The sequence below is a fragment of the Xenopus laevis genome, chromosome 6S, assembly GCF_017654675.1.
Source record: "Xenopus laevis strain J_2021 chromosome 6S, Xenopus_laevis_v10.1, whole genome shotgun sequence".
NCBI classification, from domain to species: Eukaryota; Metazoa; Chordata; class Amphibia; order Anura; family Pipidae; genus Xenopus; species Xenopus laevis.
The window spans coordinates 107,559,454-107,585,722 of NC_054382.1; the positions used below are offsets into that span (position 1 = coordinate 107,559,454).

Sequence of the window (26,269 nt, forward strand, 5' to 3'; positions counted from 1 at the left end):
CTTCTGCATAGTCTTCAAATGCCCAAGCACTTAAGTAATATTGAATTACTCACCATGTACTGCAAGTTCATTATAATAGAGCTGATATATATTATCCATTATCCAATATACTAGCTATAAAATCAATGATGTTTTTTTTTTAAAGAAACAAAGGACCATTGAAACATGTTGCATCAGCAAGCCCCCCCTTTTTATTACAGTGGTGTTGGCTTGTGTTCTGTTCTTCACTATGATTTCTTGACATGATTAGATCTAATGAAAAACAGAACAAGTTTAATAGTCTTATAGATAAGATAGAAAAAAAGCTCTTGTTCTAATCTGTAGCTGATAACAGTGGTCATTTTGTGAAGTATACAACAGAATTGCTTTCATATTTGTTTCAAAGAAAAAAAAATATATATAAATATATACTCTAGCGACTAAATGCTTAGTGTAACTCACAGCAACTATGCAGGTTAGATTTCCTCGTCCTACAAGGACCTGGGAGAAACTAAGCATAACATTTTAACCAACAATGGGCCAGATTCAATTCAAAAAGGGTTTATCATGTGAAAACTCATGCACGAGATTCAATTTGAGATGCAATTTAATTCAGAAAAACATCTATGTTGGGCTGATGGATTGAGAATGGCTTGGAGGCAGGTTTTGGTTGCAAAACAAAACAGGCATACTGTCTGCCAGTCCACATGTCATAGAGGCTACCAAGTAGCCAATTACAGGCCTTATTTTGCACCCCATGAACATTTTGGATGCATGGGTTGCTCCACAGCTATTTTTACATTTGAATGTGGCTCATGGGTAAACAAAAAATTGGGGACCCCCCAGTTTAGATGATGGGCTTGATAAAAAGGAGAGATTTAAAATTTAGTAATTGTGGAAGTGTCTAATGCAGTGATTCACAAAGATTTGGTTTGGCCCAGTTTGAAGGCCAATTTAGAGGAAATTTAATTTGGGTGAATATTTGTATAATCTCTGTGAATATGCCTTGAACTACAAGAAAGCGACCACAATGTCATGAGCTAAGGGGGTGTCGACCAAATGTTTGACTACAAAGTGGTACCTGAAACCAAAGAGTTTGTAGATCTCTAGTAAAATGGAATGGGGTCAAAGTTTCAGAGAATGGGTGTCTGGTAGTTTAAAGAAATAGTAAGTGAGAAGGAGTGGTGATTATGCCTGGGGCATACTTGGTAATTAAATATGCGATGTATAGAATTGTGGCAAGAAATAGAATGTTTGCAGAATGGGCAGCTACTTGCAGAGCTGCAGAGACCTCTTTATGTATCAGACAATAGCAACTTGCAACAAAATGCTTTTACATAATGTATGGCTTTCTTCACACCTTTAGGATAAAACACATTCCTATACAAAATATTACTGTTGCTTGCAATAAATACTTTATGTGCAGATGCAGTTAATAGAAATCATGTTACAAAAACGATATACTTTTTGTTCTTTGGTGACCCTTTTGGTAACCAAAACTATGAACATAAAGAACCTAAGCCCATTTACAATAAATTTCAATTAACAGCATGCTATGGATGTCCAACCAATTGCATTTCATCACCTGACTACCTCGATATCCATCACGCTGCTTGTCTGAGCCTGATTTAAGGCATCATGTTGTTGCTGGTGTGATATTTTCAAAGCTTGCTAACGAAATATAAGCCCGCGCTATCATCAGTTCTCGGTTTATGGAATAAAATACTAGGATTTTTAGGAATGACTTATCATTTGTACCCTCACTTTATGCCAAATTGCACCCATGAAGTGTTTCACACTACTACGTAGTCTGAATCGTGTTCTACATGTACATAAACTTTAGTGTTCCATTGAATTTTGAACAGGAAAAAAAAACTAAAAAAAAAAACATTTTCATAAAAAAAATTGATTTTCACCTAAGAAAACCTAATAGGGGATTTCAAAAAACCTAATAGGGGTTTCCCAATCCAGTAGGGTAGTATGGGTTGCTACACATTTGCAACCACTTGTATGGTATCCATTGTTCTATGGTATGGTAAATATTGTGGATGATTGGTATTTGTACGTTTACCTTTTCCCTTCAGGCTTAACAACTGTATGAGTAGATATTCAGAAACCAGTTTATGTTGTTTTTTTGTCTTGATTGAAATTGCTCCTCTAAAAAAACCATACCAACTTAACACAGGTAATACTGCACATTACTTCCCACTAGTGCCACCCTATGATCCACAAGAGAGACTAAAATCAGAGAATGTCTTATTGTTTTCAAGTGATCATCCTTTCCATTTGTTGTAAGCTCTTTGTCTGTATAACAGCGGGAAGAGAGAAAAATTTTCCTAGTATAAAATATGGCTATATGTCAAAAATAACTAAATTGTTTCAATGTTAGAAAATTATATCACAAAAAATAGGCATCAAAGATTTGGTTTCTAGAGAAGTTATCACGTTTACTCTTAATAAATAATAAGAACTTGTTATTTCTTTGCCAAGGTGATAAAATTCACAGAATTAAGATAATATGAACCTTATCATACAGAATTAGCTGTTTTGCATCTATTAAACATTTCTATTTACAAAAACAATATAACCCACAGAATGAGTGATAAGAGCATTCACCGTGCATTCCAAGACTATCACAAGAATTACCTCAGAGTACCATAAAAATTAAGGCAAAAGGAGAATTGAGAAGAACTCTTCAAGTCCCTCCCACAACTGAGATTTAGTTACAGGGATTTATCAATCACACACAGCTCACAAAACTCAACTGTGTGCACTGCATGGCCGGCCTGAATTGTCTAGTTTCATGTTAAGGAATGAAACTTTGCACAACAGTAATGGAGATGGAGATGGCCAACTACGGTGAAGTTTTAGATCCAACCTACACATCTCTGGAATTCGAAAACATGCAGCTTTTTTACAATGACAGTGGTAAGTTTAAAGGCGGTAATTGTTTTTTACGAGGTGCTCATTATTTCACGGCACCATATATGAACACACAATTGTACAATAATATTTGGATAACATTTTTACATAATATATTTCTCTACTTAGGTTAAAACGCTTCAAGAATTCCTTGTTTAGCTTGAACTTTGCCATAAATGAACAGCGTGAATTGATTTGGCAGAAAACCGATGCAGAAGCATCGACTTATTCATTGTAATTGTAACATTACTATTCAGCCATTGCTGCCTGCATCGTACTATCCAAAGTATTTAAAGTGTTGATTAGACAGTTAAAGATATAAAAAGAATTGTAGTGATTTATAACATTGTACAAATTGGACATTGAGTGCTCTATAACAGTGAATAAGCAGTGTAAAGTGTACATGTAGAAAAGGGTGTTGTTAACACATTTATCCCTCTGCAGGCTAATGGTTAGCTATCCAGCCTACTAAATATTTGTCTTGTGTAACTTTTTAACTATTAGTTAAATTTTAGAGGTTTGTTCTACGTGCACTCCTTGAATGATAAGAGATTATTCTCGGTACATGACAAGAATTGGAATGTTTTGCTTTTTTGTGACAGTGTTATCATTTGTGTATCATATTAGTTTAACAAGGTTTATTGAGTGATTAGGTTCCTCTGAGGGACAGCTTCAGCCTACCCAAGAAGCAGTCAGCAAAGTCCTTCCCACAATCTCTTAACATAAAAAAATGGCAGAGGATGAGCAGATTTAAAGTTCTAACACAGATGGAGGGCTTTGGTGTTACAATTAGGGTTGCCCCCTTTGTGCATTTTATGAGCCAGGCAGGGTGCTGGGCCATTACATCTCCGGGGCGGGTCAGTTATGTTGCTGGTGGGCATGATACGTCATGTGGGCGGGGGTATGGTATGATGATCAGCAATTGGCTGATCACCATGTCAAGAAGGGACGATCCTGTCCAGACTGTCTTGACCTGGGCAGTCCTTCTGAAAAGGGCTGTCCGGGTCAAATCCGGACCGATGGCAACCCTAGGTACAATGCTTCAAATGAGAATGTTGATGGATGTTCCTTCTTTTGTTTTTCTTTTCAGAAGAGGAGGCATCTCTATATATTTTATTCTGCATTTGTTCTGTCAGTAGGATTAATGAACACAGGTATTAAATTGCACAAGTGTAGTTACTGATCAGGCATCTGTTCATCTTCAAACATAGTAGACAGATCAAAACTAATAGCTGATTGGTTGCTGCTATTGTCTAAAAGTCACTAACCTCTTGTGTGGCTTCCAGTGCATTATTCCCTCATAATTATTAATAGTAATTAATGATATTATTGGGGTGGGTGGCATATAGTGATGAGACAACTGATTTCATTTCCATTTACCATGTTTCAACCAATTCAATAATTGATTTAGGTTGTACTTAAGCTAAAATAGTTCATACCAGAGTACAACAAGCTAACCCAATAAACTAAACCAATAAAACAAAGTCTGCAGGGTTGGGAGAAAACCGGTGGGCCCCGGTCCTGTGCAGATTGTGTGATGCAGCATGGCAATCATATGCACCGGCGGCAGCAATAAAAATTTTGGACGCGCATCCTAGAAGTCGCTTGTGGCAAAATCGCCGCATGTCAACACTATTCATCCATAGACACCCATTGACGGTAACACCGGTGTCAAAATTGACGCAAGTAACTTTTCGGACAATCGTCAAAAATTGACGCTGGCGTCAATTTTTGAGTTTCACTAATTCTAATTCGTCTTTTTGCAAATTTTGCGGGAAATTCATGAATTTTTCGGTGAAGCAAAACGGGAGAAATTTGCCCATCACTAATCCTAAATTCAATTCATACAGACTTCTTCTTGTATATAAATAAACAACCCATACACATCATAGCTTTGACAAATATTAAGAAGGTTATTAATAGAATCTGAGTTTGCCTTTTTTTCTTGATCTTGATGATGGTAAATAGTCGGAATTTGTTAACGAAAAAGAAACTAGAAAAGTTGCCATAAAAACATCAGTTAAAGCTGGAGAGATTCATAGAAGTCAAAGGGACTATTCTTAAAAATGTCCCCGTTTTCCCAGTTCATTTAAACATGTGAATTTTTCAGTCTCATGAAAAACGAATGAAATGTGATACTCACTGGCATGTGGCTTTTTTTTTCATGAAAAAATGTGAACTCAACTATTCCATTCAAGCAATTTCTTAAATAAGCTAGTGTTTGGGGAAAAAAATGTGTCTGCAGGTTTTCTCAAGCTTGCATTTTTTCTCTATCACGAATAAAAGTAAATAGGCCCCTTAGGGGCTCATTTACAATCAAATTAAATTTTTTCCACAAATCTCAAAATTCGTGTTTTTCCTATATTTCTAAAAAGCTCAAAAAATTGGAGATTTCATAAGTGTAAAAAACACAAATACCTCTATGGCAAAACTTTGCCAACTAAAAGTTGTTGAGGTGCTATAGAAGTCAGTGGGAGCTGGGCTGATCGTATTCAAATCAATTCAGTCTTTTAGATGTTTTCAGATTTTTTTTATGCAAGGAATTGTCTAAAGCACTTGAATTTTAGAGGTTTAAATGTATTCATATTTCTTTTGCACATCGTTCAGTGCTTTTTTTTCATTCCTCCTTTTTATGTTTGGAACTTTTAATAAATTCAATTACAGTTGTGGTTTTAGAGTTTGTGAGTTTAGTCGTGGTTTCAAAAACCTATAAAACCAGTAAAATCTGTCCTTTGACACATAAGCCTCCACGTGTTGCTAGAGTCATCATTAAGTCATCAGTGAGTCATCAAGTAAGGATGAGTGAATCATGGTAAAAATCTCAATGTATTTTGCTTCACAGGAAAATGATCTAAAAAATTGTAAGAAAAAATCTACATTGATTGCAACATAACTGTGTTTTGTGATTAGTCAACAGAACTTACACCATAAGTAAAGTTCCACAAACAAATAACTGCAAAGGCTTAGGGGGCAAATTCACTAAGCGCCGAAGTGCCGAACGCTAGCGTTAATTCGCTAGCGTTTGGCATTTTCGTTACTGCGCAAATTCACTAACGAACGCTGGCGTAGTTTCGCTAGTGTTACTTCGCACCCTTACGCCAGGCGAATTTTCGCTAGCGACGTAACTACGCAAATTCACTAACTTGCGCAGTGTACTGAACGCTACCTTTTACGCTAGACTTCCTTCGCCACCTCAGACCTGGCGAAGCACAATAGAGTAGATAGGGATTGTTTAAAAAAAAAAGTCAATTTTTTTTCTAAGTCCCAAAAAACGCTGGCGTGTTTTCTACATGATGGGTGATAGGCTGAAAAAAGATCGAAAAATTTTTTGGGGCTCCCCTCCTTCCCCCCTACATTTCCTGACTCATGGCAACTTACCTAGACAGTGGGCACATGTGTAGGGCAAAATAAAATTTGCTGATTTGAAGGTTTTCTAGGCATTTGTAGTGCTGATACGTATTCATCCATTGAAATTTGAATTTCGCGCCGTATGCAAATTAGCCTTCGCTAGCGTAACTTCGCTTTACATAGCGAATCAACACTAGCGCAACTTCGCAACCTTACGCTACCCTTGAGCGCAACTTCGGATTTTAGTGAATTTGCGGAGTGCTGGCGAAACTACGCCTGGCGAAGTGCGGCGAAGTCCGGCGAAGTAGTGAATTTGCCCCTTAGTATCTCCTTCCTCTCAAATATCGAAACCAAAAATGCTCAATATCTTGCATTCAAATACATTGTTTATTTAATATCACAATCAGCTCTGCCTTATATCATTACAACACTTAGGGGCATATTTATCAAGGGTCGACTTTCGAATTGAAAAAACTTTGAAATTCGAATTCAAAAAGACCAACCGAAATTAAGTTGAAGGGTTTTTTTTGGTTGAATAGTTCCCTTTTTTGATCTAATAGGTCTGTATTCGGCCGAATTTGAATCATACGAATTGAAGGAATAGCGCATTATATCGAATTCCATTCAAAGTTTTTCCCCAAAAAAAGCTTTCAAAGTCCACCAATTGACTCCAAGTAGATTCTAGGAGGTCCCCCATAGGCTAAAACAGCAATTCGGCAGGTTTTAGATGGCGAATGGTCGAAGTCTAATTTTTAAAGAGACAGTAAATGATAAATTTCGATATTCAAATTTTTGAATTTTTTTCAAATTCAAATCAAATTACGGTCAGTACACAAAAAGTACACAAAAATAGCTTAAAATTTGAATTTTTTTCATTCAAAAATTCACCTCGACCTTTGATAAATCTGCCCCTTGGTGTAATATTGTTCATTAGACTAAGCTCAATGAATCAAGAGTAACGCAGGCAGGAAAATTCATACAATGGACAAAAAAGTTGACAAATATTCTCACATATATGACAGAAAATATACATGATAATGGCTCTAGCGTCATCAGCATGAGAAACATCCTGTAAGTACAGTACCTATGAAAAATATTTTGTCCTCTAAAGCATCAGCTTTTGCCTGTACAGGTATGGGATCCGTTATCCGGAAACCTGTTATCCAGAAAGCTCCAAATTAATTAATTAATTAATTAATTAATTAATTAATTAATTAATTAAATAAAACAGTACCTTGTACTTGATCCCAACTAAGATGTAATTAATGCTTATTGGAAGCAAAACCAGGCTATTGGGCTTATTTAATGTTTACATGATTTTCCAGCAGACTTAAGGTATGAAGATCCAAATTCTGGACATATTCGTTATCTGGAAAACCCCAAATCCGAAGCATTCTGGATAACAGGTTCCATACCTGTACTGTAACTGCGCCCTTAGTCCACCATGATAATTTGCTTTCTCCTTCTCTTGTAGATAGTTCTCCAGAAGAATCAACCAACATGAATTCACTAGACAATGGGATCAACAGCATGTGTGCAATATGCGGTGACAGAGCTACTGGCAAGCATTATGGTGCATCAAGTTGTGATGGCTGCAAAGGATTCTTCAGACGAAGCATTAGGAAATGCCATGTTTATACTTGCAGGTATATTGTGTGGGACTAACTTTAGGACATTCGATCCTATCATTCTTCAATATAATATAAAACCTGTTTGGATATTGTCCCACCAACATTCAGGGGAGCAGTGTTATCGGTTTTGCATAATGAATAATGAAACTGAAAAAGCAGCTGAAGATGACTCAGCAAGTCATGTGGCTTTAGACTTATCACTACTAGATATATACAAGGATTTATTACAAACTATAAAACTAAGTAATTGAAAACATTACCATCAGGCAGTGCCTGAGTCCAAGGAAAGCAAGTGAACTGTATACTACTGAATCTTAGCATGCCAAATGTAGTCCCAGCCACAATATTTCTCTCTCTCTCTTTCTGTCTCTGTCTCTCTTTTCTATTATACAGTATATTTGATAATATGTTTGAATCCTCTCCAATTTGAAAAAAATCCTTCCTGACTCCAAGATGGCAATGGGACTAGTCCCTGGATCAACTTGTACTATGAGCTATCTCTCATAACCCAGTATTCCCTTGTTTGCTAAAACGCAATCCAACCTCTTAAAGCTATCTAATGTATCAGTCATCATTCCGAATATTTAGCCGGAAGCTTCTTTCTTCTAATCGGAATGGTTGCTCTCATGTCAGCTGAAAAGCTACTAAGCTACCTACCTATTGGTAAATAAAGCATCAGAGAGATTATTACATGATCCCCTTATATATTTATACAGTAGATAGTTATAACACCCCTCTTCTCCAGTATAAGCAACCCCAACTTGGCCAGTCTTTCCTCATAGCTGCAATTTTCCATACCTTTTACCAGCTTAGTTGCCCTTCTCTGTACCCTCTCTAATACAATAATGTCCTGTTTGAGTGATGGAGACCAAAACTGTACGGCATATTCTAGATGTGGCCTTACCAGTGCTCTGTACAGTGGAAGAATAACTCCCTCCTCTCGTGAATCTATGCCCCTTTTAATACAGCTCAAGACCTTATTTGCTGTTGATGCTGCTGACTGGCATTGCTTACTACAGTGTATTACAAGTTTATTTTCGACAAGGACTACAAGGTCCTTTTCCATAATGGATTTGCCTAGTGGTATAAGTGGCCTGGATATTGCTACATCCCAGGTGCATGACTTTACATTCAATGAATGAATCTCATTTATCACTTAGCTGCTTAATTGCCAGTTTGTCGAGATCCTGCTGCAAGGATGCCACATCCTGGATGGAATTAATTGGGCTGAATAGTTTTGTGTCATCTTATAACACTGATACATTACTTACAATATCATCCCCATAGTCATTAATGAACAAGTTAAAAGTGAACCCAATATCGAGCCCTGAGGGACCCCACTAAGAACCTTACTCCAAGCAGAGAATTTACCATTAACAACGCCCTCTGTACCAAACATTAGATATTGTGCATTCAAAAAAGCACTCCCATGAGGGATATTACAATATCTGTCCCTACTTGTTTACCCTTCTACCCCCCAACACAAACTCGTAGACACAAAAACATTTATACAACGCATTTTATACAAAAGTTATCCACAACATGTATGTGTAACAATTAGCCATGAAGGCTGCATAACATTTGTCAAAACTTACCAAATACAATTATATTAATATAAACATTTCCCCTGGGACAACTCATTAGCAAGCCTCCTCAAACATCTGAATGTTTTCTCCCCAAGCCTAGTCCTCCCAAAAAAAAAACTGCCCTTCATCTTTCTCCCCTTTTTGGCTACCCAGAGCCCCAGCCCTTAGCCCCAGAGCTGTGACTAATGCAATATACCCATCTCACCTAAGGGCGGGAGGGTGTGCCACTCTACACTTTACCCTGCTGTCTACGAGGTAATGACCCAACCCCTTCCTGTTCCCTGCTTATATCCCCATCCCTTACTTCCTGATCACAACTGCTATCATCCCCACCTGGTTAACCTTCCTGGTTCTTATTAAATTCCCCAGTCATAGCCCCTTTTCGATCCAACTGTCCTAGTCTCGCTCCTTGGGGGGAGGGGTCTCTCAACTGTTAAAAAAAATGGGCTTATTCATGATCATTGTATTTCACAATATTTTATGGGTTTACAATGCATTGAATACATACTCAACCACATTTGCAGAATAATCTCAATAATTATTTGCCTTGCATTTACTAGGTTTAGTCGGCAGTGCATAGTCGACAAAGACAAAAGAAACCAGTGCAGATATTGTCGTCTAAAAAAATGTTTCAGAGCTGGAATGAAGAAAGAAGGTACTTTTTGTTTTTACTTCAATTATGTGTGAAAAAAATGTATTAGAAAATAATGTTTAGGGGAAAGGTGATGAATTATATGACTTTTACTGATATTTTTATTGTTGGAAATTATCTAGCAAAATTAGTAGTCACATTGTTCTCAATTTTTATTATTAGCTGGAAGCTGAATACCTTCCCCCAAATGTAATATTTGGCGTTATCGCAGCACGCATTCGCACTTTTGCGAGTATATTTGCGCTAAGCGGAATGCAATATTTTTCGCACAGATATATTACATAAGCACAAAACAGTAGCAAACACAAAAATAAGATGAGTTGCAGTGAAATGTTTTCACTGGAAAAAAACTAATAACCATATACCATTACCACATAAAAAAAAAATGCTGACATATATCTTTACCACATATAACTTGACCACATTTTTAAATTACATGAAGAATAGCGAAAAAACGTACGCAATGCGAATGGTGGAATTGCTCCACGAATATCTTTCTGCAAAAGTTGTACATACACCTTCTTCTCACAACACTGATAGCAAAGTCACGTGAACACAATTACACTGAGATTAGATTGCGAATAACATTTGCACTGAACAGCAACTACAGACACGTCTCGTTAAAAAACCAAGCGAAATATAAGCAATTTGCGATAAGAAGTTTTATTACATTGATAGCGCAACAGTGCAATAGAGCACAATAACAAAAGTTCGCAAAGTGGAGGGAAACGGCGGAAACAGTCGCAAATGTAGCAGAACAGTCGCAAAGCGAATTATTACACACCCACGCACGCAAACTACTCGCAATTTGCTTTGCGAACAGTTTATGCGATTGCATTACATATAACATACCTCCGCTTGTATCTTTAATCATTTGTGAAAATTTAAAAAAGGTCATGACTCCATCTAGTGGTCATATTAAATACAACATGTTTTTATTCTGCATTTGCTTACTAATCATGTTTATCATGTTGACATAGACGAGTATTAGGAATATGGAAACTTGAAAGGTGTCTGCATATAAAGACGATATTTCATAGTGTAGTTCTGCATAACAAAGACTATTGAAATGTTTTATACGTATACTAACACTAAAACGTATACTAATTTGCAAATGGAAATCAGGGGAAGAAGGGAAAAGAGAACCACACAATTTTTTCAATCCCTTGTTTTTGTGACGAAATCACGTGATTTTAAGGATTCGTATTCAGTTCGGTCAGACGAAATATCAAACTAAATTAGGGCTGCTAAACCTTTAGGCTTTAATACATTAAATACAATATTTTGAGCCATACTCTTCTTTGAACTTTAGTTCACCTTTGTGCCCGTTGTGGTATAGACTGCAATCCGTTGTGGCTAACTCTTACTCAGTTTGGCTATATATGGGAGTCTTGTGAGTGTTAATTATTTTCTCAAAGTCTTGAAAATTAGGTCCAATTTATTAACATTAATCACTTCTTGTTTTGCGTTGTGCTTGTGCGTGTTGGTTAGTCATTTACATGTACATTAACTTTAAGGTGAATAAACACAAACCAAGGACATAAGGGTTTATATTTTTATTGCAGCAGTTCAAAACGAGAGAGATCGGATAAGCACTCGAAAAACCGCGTTTGAAGGAAGCATCAATACCTCCATTAACGCACTGTCACAAGCAGAAGTTCTCTCTCGGCAGGTACAGAACAATTTAGACTTGTGTGCCGTGGGTAATAATGCATTATAAAAGAAACAGATGGACAGACAGACAGCTGGATTGACAGGTTTAGGGAAAGAGGTTGAATATAGTTCTGCTTTAATATAATTAATGTCATATAAAATGTGATAACTGAAGAACAATGTCAGAGCTATTGTAATGTCAGCAAACTTCTAAAATTGTATTTGGCATTCTCAGAAAAGCAGCATGAAGAAATCCAAGGGTCAGCCTAACAAGGAAAATGCATTTACATTCCTTAAGAGCTCTGTACTTTACTTGCATTGTTTATATTCATTTGTAAGATATTTTACATTTCTCGCAACAAAGTTCTTCTTGAGAACTGACATGGCAAGGACTGAAGTTTAATCAAGTGGCTATGATGAGAAACTGCTTTAAAAAAAGAAACTATTAAAGAAACTATTTTAAATGATTAAGCTGAGGCAGAGCTGTCAGAGATGTATCTTTCTCTGGTACACAAGGCATCAGACCTGCCACCTGTTAAGTTTTGACCCAAGCAGTACTATTTATTAGGGCTGTGTCTAGCGATGAGCACATTTTTTCACCATGTATGGTTTCTCTGCAAATTTCTGAGTTCCGAAGCCGCTGAAAAGTTCTGCAGAATGGCGCCAAAAATTTCCCATGCAGTCATTTTTGTGTGCAACAAAATGCAGCATTTGCGACTAAAAATATTGCCTGGTAGACAAAACTGACAAAAAAGTCGCCAATAGAAAAATGTCACAGGAATAAAAAATTTGCAGAGACAAAAATGGCGCCCATAGACTTTAATGTGTTCCACAAATTCGTTTGTGAATATTCTTGTAGCTTTCGCGGGACAGATTCGCTCATCACTAGTTGTGTCACAATTGTCTTTTCCAGTTTTAGCCTTGTGAAACCCAAACAAATATCCAAACAATGACCTGGTTAATAACCACCTCTGATGTTGAGATCCCACCCCCACAAGGCAAAAACACACCACCAAATGCGATGACATCACTCCCATATGTCACTGTTCTGCCTCCGGTGTCATCATCCTACCCTCTTGTTAAGTTTTTGTTGAGGTCAAAGGTGGCAACCCTATTTACACCCCTTCCATCAGATTAAAATGAAAGTCTGCTTGTGGACTAGGTCTTTCACCCTAGGCATGGACCCTAAGGGGTGGAGTCATGACATGGGGGGGCAGTGCTGCTTGGGGGCAGGCCATTAATATTTGGTTGCATGGTTATGATGTCACACGCCACATAATACTGTGAAATTTGCCCTGTTTTACAAAACTGTGCCAACAGGGAAGTAGCCTTTACACTGAACAGCCCCCTAGACAACTAAGTTGTTGTAAAAAAATGGACAGGTGGTGACACTAGGGTGCAACAAGGGTGTGACCACAACATTCAGAAAAAAAGTAAACAAAAGGGGAGGGCGTTTTTTGGTAGCCCTATGCACAAATTGTTTCAATGCCCTAAATACATTTTTATTGGTGAATGCAGGGGAATGTGGGAATGCAATAATCTAGTTTTTGCTTCCCTTCTCAGAAAACATAATCAACACCTCCTACTTTCACTTTCATTTAGAGTGCATTATTTGGCTTCTGGACCACAATGCCCTGGTCAGTTTCGAGTGTAATTGTATTGCTTTTTTCCCATAAAGCACTGTTTTTCTCAGAATTCCATCACTTTTTTCCACCACTTTTTTCGGCATTGCACCTAATGCTACTGCTGTGTCATAGTAACATAGTAACATAGTAAGTTAGGTTGAAAAAAGACACACGTCCATCAAGTTCAACCTTTTGACTTTTTTTTAACCTGCCTAACTGCCAGTTGATCCAGAGGAAGGCAAAAACCCCATCTGAAGCCTCTCCAATTTGCCTCAGAGGGGGAAAAAATTCCTTCCTGACTCCAAAATGGCAATCAGACTAGTCCCTGGATCAACTTGTACTATGAGCTATCTCCCATAACCCTGTATTCCCTCACTTGCTTAAAAGTCATCCAACCCCTTCTTAAAGCTATCTAATGTATCAGCCTGTACAGCTGATTCAGGGAGAGAATTCTACATCTTCACAGCTCTCACTGTAAAAAACCCCTTCCGAATATTTAGGCGGAACCTCTTTTCTTCTAAACGGAATGAGTGACCTTGTGTCAGCTGGAAAGACCTACTGGTAAATAAAGCATTAGAGAGATTGTTATATGATCCCCTTATATATTTATAGATAGTTATCATATCTCCCCTTAAGCGCCTCTTCTCCAGCGTGAACATCCCCAATTTGGCCAGTCTTTCCTCATAGCTAAGATTTTCCATACCTTTTACCAGCTTAGTTGCCCTTCTCTGTACCCTCTCTAATACAATAATGTCCTGTTAGAGTGATGGAGACCAAAACTGTACGGCATATTCTAGATGGGGCCTTACCAGTGCTCTATAAAGTAGAAGAATGAACGCTTCCTGCTGTGACTCTATGCCCCTTTTAATACAACTCAAGACTTTATTTGCCCTTGATGCTACTGACTGGCATTGCTTGCTACAGCTTATACAGTTTATTATCTACAAGGATTCCAAAGTCCTCTTCCATAATGGATTTGCCTAGTGTCCAGACATGGCACTAGCTTTAGGGTTACCCCGGCCACATCAATAGGTGCAGCAGTGCTTGATTCAGAACAAGAGGCAGAAGGCCTGAATGACGCCTGAGCACAACTATATGGAAGTGCAAAGAACACATTTGTACGCAAGAACCTTTAAAGAATGAGGGTTAATGTGCACCTGACTTTGGAGAACTTTGCTGAAGCACAATTGTGGTTGCAGTTGTAACTCTGTCTTTAAAGGAGATGGAAATTTTTGTAATACTTGAGGGTGCTCAGGGCCGGATTTCTGCTAAATGCGCCCGGAGGCCGGCTTCCTCTGTCACCGCCCCCTCCCTTTCCCTTTCTTTTTATCTCCAACCAGAGCACTGGTACAGGGGGCGCATAGTCCCTAGAGTTCCGGCTCTTGAAGTGCGGCTAGGTGGCATGCAGCCCCTGAGCTTGTGCCGCCCTAGGCCCGGGCCTTTGTGGCCTTTCCGCAAATGCGGGCCTGAGAGTGCTAAAAGTTAGGCACTACCAAGTGATTGTATCTCCTTACCTGACACTCCGGGCTGGTGCTCCTATTAGCAGAAATCTGCACCGGCCCAGGGTTCTGCACCACGGAGTGATCCTCTTCCTGCTTCTTCCTTCAGCTCGCAGTAGAGCGAAAAGCTGAACATTAACGAATGTTCATCTGCCACTGGAACTTTGAAAAAAAAAAAAAACAAGTGAAGAAGAAAATTGCTCCTTGGTGCTCGCTGGCAGAACAACGGTGCAATTTTCTGCTCATAGGAGCACCGGCCTGGGGTGTCAGGTAAGTAAATACAACCAACTGAACGTGGCACCCCCAAGTGTAAATTACTTTTCTTCTTCTTTAAATGGGTAGATAAGCATATTCCTGTTTGAATCTGTAAGTTGTCATATGAGACAGCACTGATCCTCCCTGTTATCTGATCTATTGGCTCCCTGGCCCTGAAATAAGCTAGTAGAGAAACAGTACAGGGGTTATTTACTAAATTCTGAATGCCAAAAACCTGAAAAAAATTGTGTTTTTGTTTAGTATAAAATCTGTAATTTTAGTGACAAATAAAAACATAAATTTTTCGGGATTTATTATACCCTGATGATTGAAAAAGTCTGAAAATCCGGCATCTTAGACCTGCTGAGGCTGCATATAAGTCAATGGGAGAAATTCCAAAGATTTTTTGATCTGTGCTGGGTTTCGTGCAATAATCCGAAGTTTTCAGGGTTTTCGGGCAAAAATCAGAAAAAGTGTATTAATAAATAAGGCGAAAAAACCTGTGTACAGTTTATTTCAGAAAAAACGGAGACAAATTCTGACTTTGATAAATACTGTAACCCCCTTAATGTGCCGTAGGTCAAATAGCAGTGAACAAAGAACTCCATGTGCCACAGTCATAACAGCTTAAGAAAAAAACCACAAAATACAATATCAGTATATATAGTCAAAATGATTTCATATCAAAGGAAATACCCAATATATTATGGAACCTCCTGATTTGAAGGATTATAAAAACAAGGCAACAAAAAAAAAGAAATTTGCTGATCAAACATAAATTACAAGATAATATTAGAGAGACGGTGGTATTGTTTCTTTAAATGTATTGACTTTTCTGTCAAGGCCTAGATAAAGTGAGATTCATATCTACCCCTCTTCAAACATCCTGCAGTGAATGTTGTAAAAGCATATCTAATGATATTTGAGTTCCTAACAAACAAGATCATGTTAGAGGCATTCTGGGAATAAACTCACCTGGAATAAAGAAGTGCCATGCTTTATAACAGTGGCATGCAAATTAACCATGGGAAATCAAGGACATTCATTTAAAAGTCGGTCATTTGATGTTCTTAATCTTTACTAAAAATAACTGAAACTGTATTGCTGATATTATTGATACCAGTTTGTACTTATAGATGAACACTGTGGGGCAGATTTACTAAAGGGCAAAGAAAATTCATCAGAAATCTCATCCACAGGGAAATCACCAATTTACTAACAGGTGTAGAGGACAATTCACTAGCGAAAGAGACTGTTGTTAGTGCAATTTTGTGCCCTATTGGCAGGTGCATTTTCGCTCAGGCCAACAGTCGTTACTCTGCAAATATTCGAATTTTACAGAACGTTACCTCTTTCGCCAGAGTTTCCTTCACCAATTTAGACCAGGCAAACTGATAAGATGACGCTACATCCTCCTCAATCTTATGTCAATGACATCATATCCTGTATGCAGAAAAGTCATAAAAGTTGTAAAAAACACGGGCGAATATTCACCCTTTAGTGAATGTGCTTCTGTGTTTGAACCATTTATCTCCTGGCCATGTGCTGTCTTAGGGGCCCATTTACTTAGCTCGAGTCAAGGAATAGAGGAAAAAAACTTTGAATTTCAAATGTTTTTTTTGGCTACTTCAACCATCGAATGGGCTACTTCGACCTTCGACTTTGATCCGAATAATTCGAACTAAAAATTGTTCGACTATTCGACCATTCGATAGTCGAAGTACTGTCTTTTTAAAAAATACTTTGACCCCCTAGTTTGCCACCTAAAACCTACAGAGGCCAATGGGGGGGAGCTTCCCCATAGGCTTCCCAACAATTTTCTGATTGAAGGTACAATCGTTCGATTCGAAGGATTTAATCGTTCGATCGAACGATTATTCCTTCGATCGTTCGATCGTAGGAATTGCGCTAAATCCTTTGACTTCGATATTCGAAGTCGAAGGATTTCAATTCGGCAGTCGAATATCGAGGGTTAATTAACCCTCGAAATTCGACCATAGGTAAATTTGCCCGTTAGAGTTTGGATAAAGTTGTCTCTAGTCTAAATTTCAATTTTATACTAAAAAAAGACAAATTTTAGTATTGTCAAGCTATTTTCACAATTACAGCCTTAACATTTATATGCACTTCATAAAGTTTTAATTTTAAGTTAACATTTTCTTATTCATTGTATTTTTGATTCTATTCTTTCATTTAATTTTTAACATAAATAGATCACTGCCTCAAGTCCAGCTGCAAATACAGAAATAAATACTAAGAAAATTGCCAGTATTAGTGATATCTGTGAGTCCATGAAAGAGCAACTGCTGGTCTTGGTTGAGTGGGCAAAATATATCCCTGCCTTTTGTGAGCTGCCTTTGGATGATCAGGTAAAATGTCAAATTATGCAATTATGTTGAAATATTTGTCAGTTCCACCAAACTTGTTCAATTGTAATAGTTATTTTGGGTGCACTCAAACCTAATTCTCAAACTTGCATGAAAAAACCTCACTAATGTAGGGGCTTGAAAAAGCAGGTTTGTGGGTGCTGCTCCCAAGTCCTGCAAGTATTTCTTGGTTGGTGCATGTAGACATGTCTAGGGTGACAATTTATTATTATTGTTGTGATCCATGCCCTAAAACTGAACTTTCCCAATAAAGATCATGGTGCTAATTTATCATGCATCAAATGGGGAATCCTACAAAATTCCTATACCATTCCTAGCTAATCAACAAAAGTTTCTAAATATGTATAGAATTCAACGGATTTGATCAGAATCATTATTTATCATTGTCTGAGCCTTCAGGAATGTGTCCCCTTAGGCCTCCAAAATAATAAATGGTCTCAGACATACAGTATAATTCCATAAGGCTATGGACAATGTTTCTTTACATTTGACTAGAGTCGGCCTGACATTTTTTTTGTCAGATTAGGTATAATTAATTGCAGTTATTATTATGGATTGATCTGAATAACAAAAGCCAATCAATCTACATTCAAGACACTGATCACTGGATGAAACTGCACTAGCTGTGTCTTTGTGCATATATTTTACCAGTCCCCAAGGCACATATTTAAATTGCACTGTTATGGTCCATTCATTCACATGTTCATAACTTGGAAATATGCATACAATATATGTAATGTTATTTATTTTCTTATTTATATATATATATTCTTACGAAGGTTGCCTTATTGAGAGCACATGCAGGTGAACAACTCTTATTGGGGGTGACTAAACGATCAATGGTGTTCAAAGATATTTTACTTTTAGGTAAGTGCATTTTTTGTTTCTAAAGCAGTGGAATACCAATTACCACAAAACATACAATAGCATTGCTTATTTGGAGCAATTAATGCATGTGGTTAATTCATAAAGAATATTCAAGCCTTACATAATGTTACATTATGTATTTCACCCTTCAAGGATGACGGCTAAACAAAAAGTTTACAAAAGGAGGGGAGAGAATTATATAAAAAGCAATTACAACTGCCAATATTAATATATCTGGGAAATGATGGGTCAGATATATCAATATATGAATTATTCGCAGCACAAATATTGAATTCAAATTCAATATTTATAAAGTGAAAATAAATTGAAAACATAAAAATCATGTAATAGTTTGTGTAGGATTTTGGTGGGGTTTGTATTAACAAAATTCAAGCCATTTTTCAATTCAAGTTTTTAAGCTTAACTCAAATTTAAATCAAGTTGGTTTTTAATAAACAAGTACATATTTGAGATTTTCAAGTTTTTTTGAACAAGAAAAAATCTTGAAAATTAGAATTTTGATAAATTGGCCTCAAACATTTGGGGGTCACCATTTTTTTCTGGTGACTTTTATAGGGGAAACACCATTTTTTCTGAGGGAAAAAGTAACTCAAATTTTTTGTGATTGATTAAACCCAGATGGTGTTAAAAGTCTGAAAACAAAGGTTCTCCATCTCAAACCTGCTGAGATCATGTAGAAATTGATGGCAGATGTCCTGTTTATAATTGGAAAATATCATGATCGGCTATGGGTTTCATACAATAAACTGAAGATTTTGTGGGTTTTCTGGCAGTAAAACGAAAAAGTCCGAGTTTTTGGGGCACAAAATACAAAAATTTTTACAATTTGGATACTTTTACAATTTTATCAAGTCTTTTCCCGCACCAGATTTTATTGTGAAAATTTTGTGATAAATACTGTAAAAAAGTTAGTGTGAATTTGGTTGGAGTGGATTTAACAAAATAGTGAGACATTTTTGGACTTTATGCATAGTGCTACTAAAAAAGCCCACCCCCTTTAAACTAAATAGGGATTGTTTGTCAATATATTCAAACTTGCCAACTGCACCATAAAAGTTACCCCTGGTCTGGCCAGTCCTACTCTCACTTTCTTCTATTTCATTTAGAATTACAGTATTTTATAAAGCAATTTTATAGGGACTGATTTTTACTAGTAAAGTGGGTGGTTTCTAAAGAAAATACCTTTTTATTGGACACCACAGAGATCACCTGACAGAAGTTTTATATATATACTGTATATAAATATACACACATAAAAGGAAAAAGTGCACAAGACAAATCACATGTGGGACTGTCCACCCATATAGAATGTGTAAGACAATAATCAAAGCATAACTTGTGCCATTTTCCCTTTTTTCTTAGCCCAGTTTGCACACTAACAGGCGGATTACATCACCAAGGTTTATGCAGCTCATTAAAATTAAAAATCTGAAACATAATGTTATATAATAAGGGTAGCTTTGCAAACATTACAACTCTGTAGAACATGCACAGACAAGGCACTGCTGAGATTTGAATTCAGGATCTCCTGTCTACTAGACAGGCGCTTTAACCAACTAAGCCACAGCGCCTGTTCCTCAACAATGGATGGTAATATAATGATTGTCTGTCATCATTGTGAAATATTTCTCATTTCAAATGTTCTAGTGATTTATTCATACTTACATAGTTACATAGTTTCATAGTTACATAGTTACATAGTTAAAACGGTTTAAAAAAAGACAAAGATTATCAAGTTCAATCCCTCCAAATAAAAACCCAGCATCCATACACACACCCCTCCATACCTTCATATAAATGATATATACCAATATAATAATAATAATACCCATAGCTATACTAATTGTAGAGTTTAGTATCACAATAGCCTTCGATATTACATGTATGTCCAAAAAATCATCCAAGCCATTCTTAAAGGCATTGACAGAATCAGCCATCACAACATAACCTGGCAAGGCATTCCACAACCTCACTGTCCTGACTGTGAAGAACCCCCTACGTTGCTTCAAATGAAAGTTCTTTTCTTCTAGTCTGAAGGGATGACCTCTGGTTCAGTGGTCCTCTATATTGGTAAAAAGGTCCCCTGCTATTTGTCTATAATGTCCTCTAATGTACTTGTAAAGTGTAATCATGTCACTCGCAAACTTTTTTTGCTTTAGTAGCCACAGAATGACACTGCCCAGAATTAGACAACTTGTTATCTCTCCCTAGAGCCTTCTAAGTTAACAAAACTTCCGTCACACTTGCATTTATATTATTTTTGCCAAAGTGCATAACCTTGCATTTATTAACAGCGAACCTCATTTTCCAATTTGCTGCCCAGTTTTCCAACTTTGTCAAATCATCCTGCATGGAACCTATAGTTCTGCACAATTTAGTATCATCTGCAAAAATAGAAACAGTACTTTCAATGCCCACCTCCAGGTCATTAATAAACAAGTTAGGCAATTCATACCTGTGTTTGTCTTTCCTGTGCTAAGTGATATTTATGTTTCCTCAAGGTAACAACTATTTAATCCACCGGAATTGCTCAGAAATGGAAATCAGTCGAGTTGCCACCAGAATTTTAGATGAACTTGTCCTGCCATTTCAAGAAATCCAGATAGATGATAATGAGTATGCATGCTTAAAAGCAATTGTATTTTTTGATCCAGGTAACTATTTGCAATCATATAATGTTTATCAGAATGTGTTTATGTTCTTTTACAGGCAATTTGGGTTGAAAAAATAGTCCATGGAGTACAGCCCTTCAAAATGACTCCCAGAGCATTTACCTATAGAGACCTATTAATACACATACCTAAACTAACTGTAGATTGTAAGCTCACAATAGCATTGGATATTATTCTTGTTCAAGAAATCATCCAAGCAGCCCTTTAGTATAAATAGTAAAGTATAATAAATAAGTATAAATAGAATTTGCCATCACAACAACACCCAGCAGAGTATTCCACAACCTTACTGCCTTTACCGTTAAGAAACACCTACGCTGCTTGAATAGAAAGTTATTTTTTTCTAGTCTAAAGGGGTGGCCTTGTGTTTGTTTGTTCTTCTTTATATGCACATTAACACTTCCATATATTATTTACTGTATACAGATATACAATATATAAATGTATACAGTATATGTAATATAGGAGTATTCCTATTGTACTATGGAATGGAGCATTTTCTTTGGTCATTTAATCAGACCAGTGATTTCTGGGCAATAATGGCTCCAAGATCTAAGTTTATGTTTTGCTCTTTGCCACTATGCCGTGCTGAGGAGTTTTCCGATTCTATGAAATCTCACGTGCAATGCAAGTGGGGAGGGGGATATCATTATTTTAATAAAAATAGTTGTCAACGTTTTCGCAGATAAGATGATCCCTGAAAAAAATAGTTGTTAAGGTTGTTTCCTATAGAAGGACAAAAGCCAATTAATCAGATATAATTGTATGTCATTGTAGGAGGGATTTTTGTCAACAAAATGAAGTTGATGATCTCCTCCCAGAAAACCTTTTTTGCATTCCATGTCCAAATTAATTATGTATGGTATAGACAGGACCTTTGCACACAGGGATCTGATGTTTACTGAACAAAAGTTTTTGACATCCTTCTGGAGAAGAGAAGATACTTTACCATACCACCTTAATTTGTCAATCAAACCTACGTAATCATTTATATAATAATACATGATTTCTTTTCTTGCTCATTCTAGATGCCAAGGGACTAAGTGACCCTATAAAGATTAAGACTATGCGTTATCAAGTTCAAATCGGTTTGGAAGATTACATTAATGACAGGCAGTATGATTCAAGAGGCAGATTTGGAGAACTTCTCCTACTTTTACCCACACTACAGAGTATTACTTGGCAGATGATTGAACAGGTTCAGTTTGTTAAATTGTTTGGAATGGTTAAGATTGACAACCTTCTCCAGGAAATGTTATTAGGAGGTAAGTAAGAATACTACTAAAGTTATTATATTGAATACTGACCCTTGAAAACCAAATCATTCTGAATTGTGAATGCTAAAAATAAAAAATATTTTAGTAAGTAGTCTTACGTTTTACAGTTACAATAGTAGTCTGGCCTGGATCTTGCATGATTGTCCTGCGTCAGAAAGCACTCCTTGCCAATCCCAGTTGGGCCTACCCCACTGACTACTGCCTTAAACATTTTGGCCTCCCTTCCCTATGCCTTTTTTGCAATTTTTTAGTCTACCACTACCAATTTCCTTATTTCCTTTCAACTTTCAACAATTATTATTACATTTGTAAGATAAAAATTCACAGAAATACATTCTTTAATTGGTTCATTTTATTGCAAGAACAAGAATGTGTTAATAAACCCATTTTAATTGTGTAGGTACATAACAACATATTTTATATATCTTAGGATCAGCTAATGAAGCAAGTCATATTCATCATCAAGGGCACCCTCATTTCTCTCAAGACCCTTTGCTAGGGCAGACTCTGTTGATAAGTTCCATGTCTGCCTCTATCCACTCTGATCAGATTGGTAAGTTTCTCTATTATTATTGGTGCTGGCATAGAAAGACATAAGAGGAGTCAGTTATGACCCACATTTGACAGAACCAGAAGTGAACGCAGAGAGTTACAGTATTTAATCACAGCTTTATACAATGCACTCCATTTGATAGGATCAAGTAATTGACAAAAGCAGAACAGGGAAATAAACTGAACTGGGCTTTGCCTAGAGCATTTGGAGATTTGCAATATACTTGAAATAAAAAGTACAAGTTTTAAATGAATTATAAAGGAACAAAAGGCAGAAAACATACTTCCAATGTTTATACTGATGGCAGGAGAAATTAGTAGCCAAGAAAGAATATTCATTTTATTGGTCTAATCGTCTAATGGCAGGAAAAAATGTCTGTCACGGAAAGGTCACTCTTGCTGGAATTCACCAGACGCTGAACGGGATCTGCCTGCCACTGCCCACATAGAGCAGATTTCAAAAAATGCAAACAGGAGCATTTTCAGACTGATTAATTCCACCCCAGTGACAAATGGTATTTTATTTATTCCTGACTCTATAGACAAGGCAGCAGTGGCATTTTCTTTCCTAGGCATTTTGACAAAAACAATTAAAAACAATATGTGCCCTTTAAAAATACTTTAAACAATAGCAATAATTGAAGCTATACAATGTGGTAGCTTTAATTACTTGAGGGCACATGTACAGTATGTTTGTAAATGCAGTGAGCAAAGTGTAATTTCAATTACAATCACTTTCTTTCCCACAATGCAGAGCTTTTCCCCAGTATTCAGGCATTATTGTGGTCACATGGGGGTCTTGCACTTGGAGCAATTGTACTGTGCCTCACAATTGTATCTGAGTTGGTACATTAAAGCAACGCTGGCATCTTGTCAGAAATCAGACACAATTGTGTGAGAACAAGTCTGATGTCATTTCTGGTGTTTAGAGTGTGAGTGATGTTTGCACCTGATTCTATAGGCCATAAGTGCACTGTGACTATTGACTGGGCGCAAAGGGAACCCGGGAGCTACCGCCTGGTCAGGAAGTGACATTAGCTCTAGACTTCCCTTATGGCAATACCCTCATTTTTATATGAAGTTGAAGGGCATTTAAAGAGGTGGTTCACCTTTAAATTAACTTTTAATATATTATAGAATGACTAATTCTAAGCAACATTCCAATTGGTCTTTAATATTCATTTTTTATAGTTTTCTCCTGATGCTTTCCAGCTTTCAAATGGGGGTCACTGACCCCATCTAACAACAAATGCTCTGTAAAGCTGCAAATGTATTGTTATTGCTACTGTTTTGTACTCATCTTTATATTCAGTCCCTCTCCTATTTGTATTCCAGTCTCTTATTCAAATCAATGCATGGTTGCTAGGGTAATTTGGACCCTAGCAACCAGATTGCAGAAATGCCAAACGCGAGAGCTGCTGAGTAAAAATATAACTAACTCAAAATCCACAAAAAATAAAAAATTATAAACCAATTGCAAATTGTCTCAGAATTTCACACTAAAAGTTAACTCAAAGGGGAACAACCCCGTTAATATGTTCTTTTGACAGACAATTCTCAAAAACGTGGATGCCAGTAAAGTAAGGGTAATATATAGTTTATATGAAATACAGTGTGTGTAGGCGTGTGGGGTCATGGTCAGACAAGGGTGGTAGATCAGCAAAATAACAAAGGGGAGATTCTTAGAACATATGTCTTTTAAATGTTGTGTGTCCTGGGAATTTCAGTGAAAATGATTTGTTTAATTATAACCACAAAAAAGCATATGGGGAGAATAGCAGCTACAAAAACCCACATTGGACATGGAATAGCTTGCAAAAAAATTTGCAAAATCCTTATTGAAATTGATCTCCTACCCAATAAGAATTTGGCATTTTTGGGGGGGATACTTTCTGGTACCCGTTGTTTACAAATTTATAATTATAAAATGGGTTTATGTACAAATCATATTTGGCCATAATTACGGTTAATCCAAAAGAGGCTTATTAATAAACACATTAATATTGTACCACATCTAACCTATCATATGCTTCCCCCATTTCATATATTTTTACAGCCTGTGTCAGCCATTCATAAAGATTATAAAGAAGATACATTCACTGTAACCCTTTGTTAAAGGAGAGTATTTTTTTTTCTTGTGATGTGATTATGTTGAGTGACTGTTAGGCTACTATTAACTCCATTAGTAATTTTACACTAAAATATGCCCTTTGCCAATGAACCAATGATTTATGCCTTTACAGTAATTTTTTTTATTTTTTTTTATTTCTTTTAGCAACTCCAGAGACTCCTTTACCTTCCCCACCCCAAGGATCAGCACAGGAGCATTATAAAATATCCACAAACCATGCAACAGTTATCACACATCAGTCCATCCTAAAGCAGAAACAGTTATGAAATATATATATAAAGGACCTCTGAACATAAATGGAAATAGTCTCCAATAGCAAAACCAAGAATTGTAAGTGCATACTAAAAGGAATGCCTCCAAACATGAATATATTATCGGATTGACTTTATGGGGCACATTTACTAAGGGTCGAATATCGAGGGTTAATTAACCATCGATATTCGACCATCGAAGTAAAATCCTTCGACTTCGAATATCGAAGTCGAAGGATTTACCGCAAATACTTTGATCGATCAATCGAAGGAAAAACGATTCAAAGGATTTTAATTCATCGATCGAACAATTAGAAATTGCTTAGAAACCTTATGGGGAAGCCTTGTTAGCCTTATGGTCCCCATAGGCTAACATTTGTGCTCAGTAGGTTTAAAGTGACGAAGTAGGTAGTCAAAGTTTTTTTTTTAAAGAGACAGAACGATTCAAAAAAAAACCCTTTGAAATGCGAGTTTTTTTACTTCGAATCCTTCACTCGAGCTTAGTAAAGGTGCCCCTATGTCTTTGTTTTAGTTGTGAATACTTTAACATTTCCACAAATGTGAGTTTTTTTTGTAAGGATGAGCTAATTTTATTTACTATAATTAATATTCTGTAATGTATATTGCTCTGAAGTTTTATCTTTGTAAGATTTTTTAAGCCTAAATGTAATCAACATGTATAATGCTTAATTTATACAATCCACGTGAAGTCTGCAATTAAGCTGAACTGTAATTAATTTATGTGAATAAAGGATTTTACGATCAATAGAAATGTAAACATTATGTTACAGTTATTGTGTGTCAAGCAACAGTGCTTTCAGTTCAAGACTAAACTTTCTAGGTGGCTTAATATACAGTATAAGGGTGATACTCTGCCTTACAGATATTTAGGCTTGTGGATTTTCAGTATATTAAAATTGAAAAATATTTCTAATGTGTGCAAGTTCAAGTCTATGGGGCG

General features: G+C 36.7%; 1 protein-coding gene across 2 annotated transcripts in view; it reads left to right on the forward strand.

The window, feature by feature from the left end:
• LOC108695355 (hepatocyte nuclear factor 4-gamma) overlaps positions 1–25,512 on the forward strand; it is a 46,649-nt gene extending 21,137 nt beyond the window's left edge. The window contains exons 1-10 of one of the 2 annotated variants that reach the window (XM_018223814.2): positions 2,736–2,907; positions 7,724–7,895; positions 10,027–10,121; positions 11,684–11,790; positions 17,364–17,519; positions 18,317–18,404; positions 20,927–21,079; positions 22,126–22,362; positions 22,805–22,927; positions 25,202–25,512. In XM_018223814.2, coding sequence (XP_018079303.1) covers positions 2,793–2,907; positions 7,724–7,895; positions 10,027–10,121; positions 11,684–11,790; positions 17,364–17,519; positions 18,317–18,404; positions 20,927–21,079; positions 22,126–22,362; positions 22,805–22,927; positions 25,202–25,323 — 1,368 coding nt within the window. In that variant the 5' untranslated portion in view covers positions 2,736–2,792 and the 3' untranslated portion in view covers positions 25,324–25,512. Of the gene's footprint in view, positions 1–2,735; positions 2,908–7,723; positions 7,896–10,026; positions 10,122–11,683; positions 11,791–17,363; positions 17,520–18,316; positions 18,405–20,926; positions 21,080–22,125; positions 22,363–22,804; positions 22,928–25,201 lie in introns of those variants that run through there. The other variant, XM_041567924.1, reaches the window with a different exon arrangement.
• The last annotated feature ends 757 nt before the right edge of the window (positions 25,513–26,269 follow it).